Source organism: Eubalaena glacialis, chromosome 11 (genome assembly GCF_028564815.1).
Source record: "Eubalaena glacialis isolate mEubGla1 chromosome 11, mEubGla1.1.hap2.+ XY, whole genome shotgun sequence".
Lineage (NCBI taxonomy): Eukaryota > Metazoa > Chordata > Mammalia > Artiodactyla > Balaenidae > Eubalaena > Eubalaena glacialis.
The window spans coordinates 93,585,314-93,599,016 of record NC_083726.1 but is presented as its reverse complement, the minus strand read 5'-3'; the positions used below and the strand labels follow the sequence as shown (position 1 = coordinate 93,599,016).

The 13,703-nt window shown below is 36.0% G+C and overlaps 1 protein-coding gene across 2 annotated transcripts in view; it reads left to right on the top strand.

The window, feature by feature from the left end:
• The window catches only part of MRPS35 (mitochondrial ribosomal protein S35), a 52,747-nt gene continuing 39,044 nt past the window's right edge, over window positions 1-13,703 (top strand). For both annotated transcript variants that reach the window (XM_061205023.1, XM_061205022.1), the window contains exons 1-4: window positions 1-142; window positions 3,758-3,804; window positions 4,938-5,105; window positions 7,163-7,223. In XM_061205023.1, the coding sequence (XP_061061006.1) occupies window positions 31-142; window positions 3,758-3,804; window positions 4,938-5,105; window positions 7,163-7,223 (388 nt within the window). In that variant the 5' untranslated portion in view covers window positions 1-30. The remainder of the gene's footprint in view (window positions 143-3,757; window positions 3,805-4,937; window positions 5,106-7,162; window positions 7,224-13,703) is intronic.

Genomic DNA, 13,703 nt, shown 5'->3' with positions numbered 1-13,703 from the left:
TGTCCCCTCCCGCTTGACGTCTTCGCATCCATGGCGGCCGCCCGTATCCCTGCATGCCTGGTCCTGCAGCCGCGGGCCAGAACCCTTCGAGCCTTTTCTACCTCTGTGTCTCCGGCCACTCGCTCTCCGAGACCAAGCCCGTGTGAGTGTCTGCCCCGTCGCTTCCGGGCTTTGGGGGAGGTGAGAGGGTGGAATACAGGCCCATGATGGCCGCCGCGGTGGCGGAGCCAGAGCCACCCCAGGGAGGCCGGTACGTCCTCTGCCGGTCTGTCGCTGGCCCGCCTAGTAGGAAAGCCGCGGATGTGGGTCTGCCCTCTGTGCGGAGTGTCGCCTGGTTCTTGGCAGCCAATTTCTGTTTCCGGGTCCTTTGGGTGCCGCGAGCTTTCTCCCTCCCGTCTGCGTGACCTGCGCTTTCATGTGCTCCCTCCTAGGGCCACCAGCACAGGTCTCTCTCTGGTTGCTGGTGCTCGTAGTGTTTGTTGGGCAGTGTTGAACCACGGATTTTTCCGAAATTTAAGAGAAGCGTACAGGTGTCCTAGAATATACTACAGCTCTGAATTCCAGGGCTAGCTATGCCACCAAATGGGGTTGACCTTCATTCAGTAGGCATTATTGAGGTGACCTTCATTCAAGAGAGATTTTAGGGATGCCCGATACCGTTCTTGCCCTGGAGGAATCTAGTGGAAAAGTCTAGTTGTGCATAGACTAGTAGAAGTGCTGTGCAGTGTGAGGTGCTGTAATAGAAGCGTGAATACAGTAAGGGGGCGGGGGGCACCGAGGAGCAGCCCACAAGAGTTAGGAAAAGCTCAGTCGAGGGGTCGCGTCCAGTCATTCACCAGGTCCTATCCTGGTGATATTTTCTGTAATATGTCTAATGTTCATACTACTAACTGTCCAGTTTAGGCCACTATCTCTCACTTCTGCGATAGTTTCTTCACTGGTCTCTCTTTCTGCTCTTGTTCTCCTACCTTGAATTCTCACAACAGCCAGAGTGAGGTGTGCAAAAAGCAAATCTTAACTTGCCACTCCCGTGTTCAAAATCTACAAATGGTTTTTCATTGCTTTGAGATAAATGGTAAATTCCTTAATGCATAGTAGCTCTTTTTAGTCTTAACACTCTTTCTTTTTAGTCTTTCATTCATCTATTCATTCTACAAATACTTAACTCCTACTGTGTGCTAGGTGGTGTTCTAGATACTGGGATACAGCAGGGCCCTTCATCTCATGAAGTTTACATTCTTGGGGGGAAATCAGATCATAAACAGGGAAACAGTGTCAGTACAATGTTAGGTGCTCTGAAGAAAAATAAAGCAGGGTCTTGAGAATGATGGATTGGGTGAATAGTGGCTGTAGGATAAGATAAGATAGGGTAGTCAGGAAGGAACTCCTGGGGGAGTGACATTTGAGCAGATCTGCAGGAAGAGCATTGTTGGCATAGGGAATTGCAAGTGCAAAAGCTCAAAAGTGAGAACAAGCTTAGGGGTGTGACCAAGGAACAGAAAGAAGGCCAGCATGGCTGGAGCTAAGTGAGTAAAGAGAAGAGTGGAAGTATAAGATATCAGAAAAATACGTAATGACCTCATCTGGTAAAGGCTTATGGGCATTTGGCTTGGATTTTGTTATAAGTTTGGGATCACATTGGTAGGTTTGGAACAGGGAGTGATGTAATATGATTTATACTTTTTTTTTTTAATTTTTATTTATTTGTTTATTTATTTATGGCTTGTGTTGGGTCCTCGTTTCTGTGCGAGGGCTTTCTCTAGTTGCGGCAAGCGGGGGCCACTCTTCATCGCGGTGCGCGGGCCTCTCACTATCGTGGCCTCTCTTGTTGCAGAGCACAGGCTCCAGAAGCGCAGGCTCAGTAATTGTGGCTCACAGGCCTAGCTGCTCCGCGGCACGTGGGATCTTCCCAGACCAGGGCTCGAACCCATGTCCCCTGCATTGGCAGGCAGATCCTCAACCACTGCGCCACCAGGGAAGCCCTGATTTATACTTTGTAAAGATCACTGGCTGCTGTGTAGAGAGCCAGGGGTAAGAGTGGAAGCCAGGAGACCAGTTGGGAGCTGATGTAGTACTCCAAATGAGATGATAGTGACTTGCATTGAAGTAATAGTGGAGCTGGTGTGGTTGGATTTGGTATATATTCTGAAAGTACTGCTAACAGGACTTACTGATGGATTTGATATGGAGCTTGAGGAAAAGTCTCAAGGAAGCATGTTAGATTTTTATCCTGAGAACTTGGATGAATGGTGATACCATTTAGAGGGACTGGGAAGACTGGAAGAAGGAAATCAAGAGCTCTGCCTATGATGTGTTTTAGTTGAGACGCCTGTTAAATATATCTCTGACCTATTAAATTCCACTTTTCTTAGCGCTCCTTATGCCCTACTCTTAAATTTCAGCCATATTGAACTTGTTTACTTTGATTTTTCCGTCTTCTCTCTCATTCTAGAACACTTTTTCTACTTGCCTGTTTCCATGGCTACTTCCTGCTCATCTTTAAGGTTTTCGCTTGAAGTCCACTTCTTCAGGGGTATTTTCCCCAACTAATTGACTAGGTTGGGTCCCCTGCTGTATGCTTCATTAATATTTACAGCTGTTTATTGAAATTACTTGCTAAATAGTTATCTTATTTGACAGACTCTGCATTCAGTGAGAGCAAGGACTGTGTTTCTGTTGTTCTTTGCTGCCTTTCGAGTTGCTGGTACACAATATCACTGAAACAATTTTTGAATGAATCAATGAATTACTATTGAGGGATGAATAAGAATTTGTCAGATGAAGAGGTGAAGTGGAGAGGGAGTAGGGGACAGAAGGCACGCAGATGAAAGGGAGGCACATTGTAGACAGAACAGAAAGTTCAGAGGAAAACTCAGGGACCTGGTACTGGAAGTTCAGTGTAGTTATGGGGCCTTGTGAAGCTAGAGATAGTGGTTCAGAATGTGAGGTCTTTTGTGCTATGCTGTCATCACCCTAACTACTTGGTCTTTAGTTTTCTTGGCTAAAAGACCTCTAAATAAGGATAATAATAGTACTTACAGTTATTGTGAAGAATAAGATTAAATGAGATAATGAAAAGCATTTAGCACAGCGTCTGGACATGTGAAAGTGCTGAATAAATACAGTTATTATATATTATTTTAGTATAGCAAAACATTAATTTAGAGAGACATAATTTAATATTTTAAAAGGTAGATACTGTATGTAAGTAATTTACCCCCTTGTACAGTTATGTGATTTATTAGGAATAGCTATGATTTTTGTTATTATTGGTATTATTGTAGCATTGGCAGTGCTAATAAACAGTAGAGAAGGAAAACTGAAAGTTGTTTTGTGTCTGTGTGTTTGTAAAGAACAGAATAATTCCAAATATGAGCAAGTATATATTAGAATATTTCAAGCCAGGTACTTTTAAAGATGCAAAATACTTATTTCTAATTAGATATTTTATCTTGGGAAAGTAAGCTTATTTGTTGATGAACCTTAAAAGTTACTGAAAATATTGCTCTAGTTGATGAATTCACCATATCGTCAGTCACAATATATTTTATATTCAAGTAACTCTTGGATTTTCTTACCTATTTCTGAATTTTCATTTTCATTAAAATGATTTAGTCCCTGAACTTACAGAAAATGGATTATTGTTTCATTTTTATATTACTGAATACTTTAAATTATGTGAGAATTGTGGGATCATGAACAATGTTGAACAGCTCTGTGTTATAAAATTCTCTGTGTCTGTTATGTTGTCTTTTAGCTGCAACAGAAAGAACATCCAGATATGAAAGGCCACTGAGAAGAAAGGTAAGCAGCTAATGTACTCTATTATAGACTGTCTTACTGGTTTCTGAAATTCTAAAGTGAGGCAGATACTCATTATGAGGCAGAAGGGCGCTGCATGAGAAGGCTTCTTCTCAAGGGGCTGTTGGCTGGGTGACTACCACAGCCCTGGCTCTAGTCTTCCACTGCTTTTTGTCAGTTCCCTGAGAATGGATCATCTTTGAGAGGTGGACTCACTCACATACTCCCAGGAAATAGGTATATAAACCAGAATAAAGAATTATTTTTGATGATGCCTTGAACAGTCATGCAGCCTGGGATGTATGCGTTAATCTAACCAGTTTGGTCTCACCCTGTAGACATCTCTATGGAGGAATCCAAATTATACGGTCACCTAGGAAGCATGGAGTCAGAACAAAGGCACATTAGTTGGAAGTTAAATGGCACTAATTATAATCGTATAGAGTAGTCATTTTCACAGGAATATTAACTGCTTCCAGGACATATACTACATGTATATTACTTAGATGGGTGTTGCCTAGTTTTGCCTCTTCAAACCTTCGTTTTGGGTTTAAAGGGAATGCTGGCCATCCCTGTCTATCAAATACAGTTTAAAAAATAAATATGTTAATATGATTGACTAAAATATCATGTAGTTATTCTCTGGGCCTAGGAAACATATTATTTCTCATTAAGTATCTATTCATTTAGTTTAATCCTAATTTATTTATTTCTGAGTTCTTATTCTTTATGTTCCTTTTTCTTATTTCCTTTATTTCCAAGTTTGTCTCATTGTCACCTCATGTACTGACTTTCATCAAAGTTTTAAAAATTATTCAAAATATATCATTACTTACCCCTTCATAAACAATATGTAGAAAGTTTGCTAAAAGTCTAAGTAAATAAATAAGATAGAGAAATTTTTTTGTGAAGGAAATGTGCTGTTAAAGGGGATCCTTGCTACTGGGTTTAAGGAAACTGTGCCAGAGATATTTAGGTACGTTTAGTGTTTTTTCATTTCAGCGGCATTAGCTGTGGGAGGTCAGATTTTATGTAGGTTGTAAGTCCTCTTATGTTTCTCTTAATTGCAGCTTTTTTGCTTTAAAATTAAAGAATGTGTTTATATTTAAAATATTAAACTATTTTACATTCCTCAGGCACTACCTCCTAGGACAGAGAAAATGGCTGTTGACCAGGACTGGCCTAGTGTTTACCCTGTTGCAGCACCATTTAAACCCTCAGCAGTACCTCTTCCTGTTCGAATGGGTTATCCAGTAAAAAGAGGGGTGCCCATGGCTAAGGAGGGAAATCTGGAACTTTTAAAGGTAAGATAAGTTGCTGGTTCATTGACTAAAACTTATATCTAAATAAATGCTGATCTCCCTCTGACACCTACCCTCTCCCCCAACACTTCAAGGTTCAGTGCATAGCAGCTTACTGTATTTTAATTCAATCTTTTTCCAGGTAATAATGGATATTATGTTTTGGTTATCCTCGGCAAAGAAGGCTCAAAGAACCCTAGGCGTTTTAAGAATGTAATTGATTGGTCCTATGGCTTCCTTTTGGCTTTTTCATTTCTGTTGTATCTTTTCTGTATTGTGTCTTTCAAGCAGAACTAAGAAAAGTGAAATAACCTAATTTGAGTTTGAGAACTGGGAGGTGAAGTTTTTACTTTTGAAAAAGAGATTTAAAACTTCCACAGAAAATTATTTAGTATTATTGTTATAGTCCTTAAACTTCTTTATTTCTTGAAGAAGAATTGGTCATGTTAAATGCTTCAGTTGATAGCATCTGTAATGAGTTGATAGCATCTATAATGATTTCTGAAAAACAGACTTCTTAAAGAAAATACAAATATGCGTAGCCTGGGAATGCATATCTTAGATGGTTTCCTTTTACATACAATGAAATTATCAAGGAATTGTATTTTCTGCTAAATGAGAGTCTTCGTGTAAAACAAAAATTTGCTAAAAGTTGCTGGTAAAAAATGAGATCGTAATATGAAGAGGGGTTTGTTTGCTGCTGGAGATAGGCAGATGAAATTTGGAAATGGGAACATTTCAAGAGACAAGAAAACAAACACCTATAAAACTAATCTTTTCTTCAAGTGAAGAGAGGAATTGAACTTAGTTTAAAGAAAAGGTCTTTGGAAAATATCACTTGGTGAGAGAGAATAACAATATATTTGTAATGATGGTTGTGAATGGAATTTTAATAAACATACAAATCCAAACATTTAATGCATGCCATCCCTTTTAAGAATCACCTTAATGCTTAGTCCGATGATACGATCTGTTCCTAGTAAGTGCCATTGAATAAGCTTGTAAACTGAGGTAATATGTATAGTGTTCATAGAACAGTGCCAATATAAATGCTGTGTAAGCATTAGCTATTATTTTTTTCCTTTTATGATTTTGAATCGTGTTTCAAAAATAAAAGTATAGAATAAATAAACAAGTAAAATAAAAGTATAGAAAATGAAGTCACCCACCTCATAATCCCAATATTTGTTACCTGTTTTCTCTTGATTAAAATAATCATTTTCTGATTAGCACGTAAGATTCCAGACATAATGTTTAGAGTAACTTTCTGTTTGTTCAAAGTTTCTTTCCAAGTGAGTTTCTTTAAATTTTCTCTTTAGATGCTTAACATTATGTAAGAAATATACTAGGAAATGTTCATTATTTATTTGAAGGAATCAAATCTCTGACCTTACCTAAATTTCCATGGGCCCTATAAATGTTTAGAGAACCTCTCGGTGTATCATAAAGATATTCCCAACTTCATTTAAGATCTGCTCGCTTCATTTATTCATCCATTCAATTCATAAAATGTCTGTTAAGTATAAAGTAGAAAATGTATCTCAGTGATATGTATTCCAGGGGAATTAGGATTATTAAACAATGGTCTGTGTCCTAAAGTGCTTTCAGTTTTAGAAGGGAAATATATACTCCTGTAGATTCGTCGCAAGAATAATACTATAAAAATAATGTTTCTTCTCCACCATCATTCTCATAAGATACTTGGTACTGAATCTTTATTTTAGGAAATTCATTTCTTGAATTTACAACACCTGTGACATGGAATCAGTATTGTTTAAAAAAAACCCAGATTTTATTTATTACAAGGTTTGTGGGCCTTATGATTTAGTTTTATGAGAAAATTGTCTGTTTCATGTTTTTAAGACACTTAGGCAGGAATTCCCTGGCTGTCCAGTGGTTAGGACTCGGCGCTTTCACTGCTGGGGCCCAGGTTCAATCCCTGGTTGGGGAACTAAGATTCTGCAAGCTGCGCGGCATGGCCCCCCAAACACACACACATACACACACACACACACACAAAGACACTTAGCTAATTTATCCTTTAAAATTCTCTATTTTAGATTCCCAATTTTCTGCATTTGACTCCTGTAGCAATTAAAAAGCACTGTGAAGCTCTTAAAGGTATGTGGTTGTTTTGTAATATGAACTTAATATTTTATTAGTTTCACAGGAATCTCATTTCTAATGATAAAGGGGTCAGTTTATCAAGAGGATATAATATTTGTAAATATTTGTGTGCCCAAAGTAGGAGCACTTAATATACAGAAAATGTTTACAGAATTGAAGGAAGAAATAGAGAGCAATACAGTAGTAGTAGGGAGCTTCAGTACTCCACTTTCAACAATGGGTAGATCATCCAGACAGAAAGTCAGTAAGGAAACATTGGATTTAGACTTACATGTTAGATCAAGTGAATTTAACAGACATTTACAGAACATTCCATCCAACAGCAGTAGTATACACATTCTTCTCAAGTACACATGAAACATTTTTCAGGATAGATCATATGTTAGGCCACAAAATAAGTCTTAATAAACTTAAGAAGATTGAAATCGTATCATGTGGTTTTTTCCAACCACAATGATATGAAACTAGAAATCTATTACAAGAAGAAAACTAGAAGATTAACAAATATGTGGAGATTAAATAGCATGCCCCTAAACGCATATTGATTCAAAGAAGCAGTCAAAGAGAAATCAAAAAGATATCTTAAGATACGGGATATCCCCAAAGCAGTTCCAAGAGGGAAGTTTATAGCAATAAATGACTACATTAAGAATAAAGAAAAATGTTAAATAAACCACCTAACTTTAGATCCCAAGAAACTAGAAAAAGAAGAACAAACTTAGCCCAAAGTTAGTAGAAGGAAGGAAATAATGGTTGGAGTGGAAATAAATTGAGACTAAAAGGACAGTAGAAAAGATCAGTGAAACTGAGGGCTTGTTTTTTGAAAAGGTAAACAACGTAGACAAACCTTTAACTAGACTCACCAAGAAAAAGAGAGGCCTCAAAATTAGAAATGAAATAGGAGACATTACAACTGGTATCACAGAAATATAGGTACAAAGGATCTAAGAGACTACTGTGAACATTTTTATGCCAACAAATTGGGCAACCTAGAAGAAATGGATACATTCCTAGAAACATATAATGTACCAAGACTGAATCATGAAGAAATAGAAAATCTGAACAGACCAGTTACTTGTCAGGAGATTGAATCATTGATCAAAAACCTCCCACCAAGAAAAGTCCAGGACCAGATGGCTTCACTGGTGAATTCTTTTTTTTTTTTTTAATTGAATCATAGTTGATTTACAGTGTTTTGTTAGTTTCAGGTATATAGCAAAGTGATTCAGTTATACATTTATATATAAATATATACATATTCTTTTTCAGATTCTTTTCCCTTATAGGTTATTACAAAATATTGAGTATAGGACCCTGTGCTATACAGTAGGTCCTTGTTGGTTATCTATTTTATATATATTCGTGTGTATATATTAATCCCAAACTCCTAATTCACTGGTGAATTCTACTAAACATTTAAAGAATTACCAATAGTTCTCAAACTCTTCTAAACAGTAGAAGAGGAGGGAACACCCACACTCATTTTATAAATCTAGCATTACCCTGATACCAAAACCAGACAAGGACAAATTACAGGCCAGTATCCCTGATGAGCATAGATCAAAAATCCTCAACAAAATACTAGCAAACCAAATTCAAGAGTACATTAAAAGGATCATACACCATGATCAAGAAGGATTTATTCCAGAGATGCAAGGTGGTCCTACACCTGCAAGTAAATCAACGTGATACACCACATTAACAAAATGAAGGATGAAAATCATATGATCATCTCAGTAGATGCAGAAAAAGCATTTGATAGAATTTAGCATCCTTTCATGAGAAAACTCTCAACACAGTGGGTATAGAGGGAACAAACTTCAACATAATAAAGACCACATATAACAAGTCCACAACTCATATCATATTACAACAATGAAAAGCTAAAGGCTTTTCCTGTAAGATCAGGACAAGACAGGGATTCCCACTGTCACCACTTTTATTCAACATAGTACTGGAAGTTCTAGCCAGAGCAGTTAGGTGAGAAAAAGAAATAAAAGGCATTCACATTGGAAAGGAAGAAGTAAAATTGTCTTTACTTGCTGAGGACATTATCTTATACGTAGAAAATCTGAAAGGCTCCCAAAAAACTATTAAAATTAATAAACGAATTCGGTAAGGTTGCAGGATATAAAGTCCGTATCAAAAATCAGTTGCATTTTCTGTGGTGAACATGGGAGTTCAGAAAGAGAGATTTTCTAAATTTGTAATTTAATTTAATTTAAAATTTAAATGTAATTTAATTTAAAATTTAAATGTAATTTAATTTTAAATTTGTAAATTAAATTTCTCTTTTTCTTAAAAGAGAAATTAAGAAAATACTTTTATTTACAATAGCATCAAAAAGAATAAAATACTGGGTCAGGGGAGGGGGAATTGAATGAAGGCAGTCAAAAGGTACAGACTTCCAGTTATAAGGTAACTAAATACTAGGGATATAAGGTACAACATAATAAATATAATTAACACTGCTATATGTTCTGTATGAAAGTTGTTAAGAGAATAAATCCTAAGAGTACTTATAACAAGGAAAACAAATTTTTTTTCTATTTGTTTAATTTTGTATCTGTATGAGATGATGGATGTTCACTGACTTTCTTGTGATCATCATTTCATGGTTTATGCAAGTCAGATCATGATGCTGTACACCTTAAACTTATACAGTGCTGTGTGCCAATTATATCTCAGTAAAACTGGAAGAAATAAAATAAAAACAAAATACATGAACGCAAAATAAGAGTATACTTTTAACCAAGGGGGTGGAAGATCTGTACACTGAAAACTGTAAAATATTGATGAAAGAAATTGAAGAAGACACAAATAAGTGTAAGATATGGATTGGAAGAATTAATATTGTTAAAATGTCCATAAAACCCAAAGCAATCTACAGATTCAGTGTAATCCCTGTCAAAATTCCAATGGTGTTTTTCACAGAAATGGAACAAACTCCTAAGATTTGTACAGAACCACAAAAGACCTCAAATAGCCAAAGCAATATTGAGAAAGAAGAACAAAGCTGGAGGCATCACACATCCTGATTTCAAAGTATATTACAAAGCGATAGTAGTAATCAAAACAGTATGTTATTGTCATGAAAACAGACACATAGATCAGTGGAACAGAACAGAGAGCTCCAAAATAAACTCATGTATATTTGGTTAATTAATTTATGACAAAAGAGCCAAAAATATTTAAGCAGGAAAGGATAGTTTCTTCAATAAATGTTGGGAAAACTGGACAGACACATGTAGAAGAATGAAACTGGACCACATTTTTAACACTATACACAAAAATCAACTTGACGTGAATTAAAAACTTGAACATAAGACCTGAGATCATAAAACTCCTAGAGGAAAACATTGGGTGTAAGCTTCTTGACATTCATCTTCGCAATGATTTTTTGGAATTTGACACCTAAAGCAAAGGCAACAGAAGCAAAAATAGGTAGCAAGTGGGACTACCTCAAACTAAAAAGCTTCTGCACAGCAAAGGAAACCATCAGTGAAATGAAAAGACAATCTGTGGAATGGCAGAAAATATTTGCAAATCATACATCTGATAAGCATATTAATATCCAAAATACATAAAGAACTCATATAACTCAATAGTAAAAAAAAAATCTGATTTTAAAATGGGCAGAAGAATCAAATAGACATTTTTCCAAAGAAGACATACAATGGCGAGTGAGTACATGAAAAGATTCTCAACTTCACTAATCATCAGGGAAATCAAAATCAAAAAAAAAAAAAATCAAAACCACAGTACCTGTTAAAATGACTGTCATCAGGAAGATGAGATAACAAGTGTTGATGGGGACGTGGAGAAAAGGGAACGAACCCTCGTGCACTGTTGGTAGGAATGCAAATTGGTGCAGCCACTGTGGAGAACAGTATGAAGGGTCCTCAAAAAATTAAAAATAGAACTGCTGTATGATCCAGCAATCCCACTTCTTGGTATGTATCCAAAGGAAATGAAGACAGAATATTGAAGAGATATCTCAACTCCCATGTTCACTGCAGCATTATTCACAACAGTCAAGATATGGAAACAACCTAAGTGTTATCGGTGGATGGATGAACGGATAAAGATGATGTGGTGTATACACACACACGCACACGCACACACACACACATGCATGCACGAACAATGGAATATTATTCAGTTACGAGAAAGAAGGACATCCTGCCATTTGTGACGATGTGGATGGACCTTGAGGGTATTATGCTAAGTGGACTATGTCAGACAGCATGACAAATACTGTATAATTATCACTTATATTTGAAATCTGAAAAATCTGAGGTCCTAGAAATAGGGTAGGGTGGTGGTTACCAGGGACTGAGGAGTGGAGGGAAAAGGGAGATCTTCAAAGAGTACAAACTTGCAATTATCTGCTGAATAAGTTCTGGGGATCAGAAACCATAATCCTGGCTCAGGTAGGATAGGGACTTATTGTTGAATTATAGAAAGCATATACATAAAAAGGCTGAAGAAAATATTGTAGAGTGTTAACAGATGCAAATCAATATGGTCCAAACTGAAGATAGTGTAGAAGGATGCTGAGTAGCTGAATAGTCAGTGGGGCCAGTAATGGGATACTTTGCAGAAAAGGGTTATCTTGAAGAAATTGTTCAAAATTTTAAAGAAATTAGAAGTGATAATATACCTATGGTAAAATTAAATAGTACAAGAGCTGATGGTGAAAAGTAATAGTCTCTTGCTTCTCCTTTCCCTCCCTGGCCCCTCATTCCAGACGTGTTCTCTTTTCGTCATTAGTTAGGTCTTATTATTTGTGTGTGTGTGTGTGTGTGTGTGTGTGTGTATAATTTTATATATTCTTTAAACACATACATAAAGAATATATATTATATATACTCTATACATAGTATATATACATGTAAATTATATGTATAGTTTGATATCTATAAAATGGAACTAATCACCTGAATATGATTATACCTCCATTTCTAGACTTACTAAATTTCAACAATATCTGTTGATTGCTAGTTGTATAGAGATTTTACTCACCTGTACTACCATCTTTCTTCTTCCCACATATATGGAGGTAAAGGCAAAGAGCACTTTTTGTTCATGGTTCATAATATATACAATATTCCAATTCAATTTCTGTTCTAGTTGTATTGGACTATATATAGGTAAGCAAATTTGAGTTGTTTTAGGTTTGTAGCTATTACTTATTGATTATGTAGTTCAATGCAAGAGTTAGTACCTTTGAAGTCTTAAATTTATGCTGATTTAAAGGTGATGTATACATGCTCAATATACTTGTTAAGGCTTTTCAGGAAAGAAAATGAAACCTAGAAACTTCACAGGTAGCCTGATTATGCTAAAAGGAGAAATAAGTTAGTGAACATGATTATGATGAAATTTGAGCTTCTGGGAGGGCCTTCCATTGAAAATTATGAGGAAGAAGAGAAAATAAAGAGGTTTTAAAAAGAGGGCTAAAAAGTAGGAATAATAACCTTACTCTTGAAATGAGGGAAGAAAAATCTCTTGCTATTTTCATTCATTTATGTGGTCTTTTGTTTTGGGACATTAGGATGCATTTCTGTCCCTTTGTATGTTTCTATATTTGTTGATATTAGCCTGATATTAGACTGACACAGATCACTGTTGCACATTTGTGCCCCATATGACACAAATCATGTATCATTTTTTGATCCTTTGTAAAGCCAGTTAACAAATGCATTACCCTGTGATAAATTCAGTTTTTTTCCTTTTTAAACAATATTTTTAAATGTGCATTTATAATTTAGAAACTGGTCATTGTAATGAGGTAGTTCTAAAATACTTAATAATTTTCAAATGAAAGGCTTTCATACAACATATTTAGAAGAGTAGCATTATATTTTACAGTATTTAAGTGAATGTTTTAATCTTTCCTTAATTTTGCCTTTACACTTTTGCCAGCTTCTAGATTTAGTTTGTATCTTCCAAATAACTCAAAGGCTTTTCAAATATTTCTTCTCAGTTTTCTTTCAAGTAGGTCAGTTCAGATTTTGTATCTAACTTGCAAATGGAAAATTTGAAGCACAGGAGAGTTAGGTAATTTACCAAAACTTTAATAATCGTGGCAGAAGTTAAGTAAAAACCAAGGTCTTTTGAAGTCTAGTCTGTTGCTCTACCTATCAGATGAATAGAAGGCTAATAGAGGTCTATTATGTACTTTTCAGTTGGCTGTGTTTTCTTGAACATATAATCAGGTAATTTAATTTAAAAGCTGTAATTATCATCTGGTGATTGAAATGACTTACCCAAAGTTTAAAAAAAAAAAAAAGTCGGTACAAATCCAGTAACTCATAAAATTCCCCAAACTAGTCTGTCTTATAAAGTGCCTGGCAGTGTTGCATCTTACAGTACAGGAAACTGGAATTAGTTCATAATGGGAATGAAATTTAACCTCAGTAATTTTGCTCTGTTCATTTTATTTAAATGTCAAAATGTTCTTAATGGCAA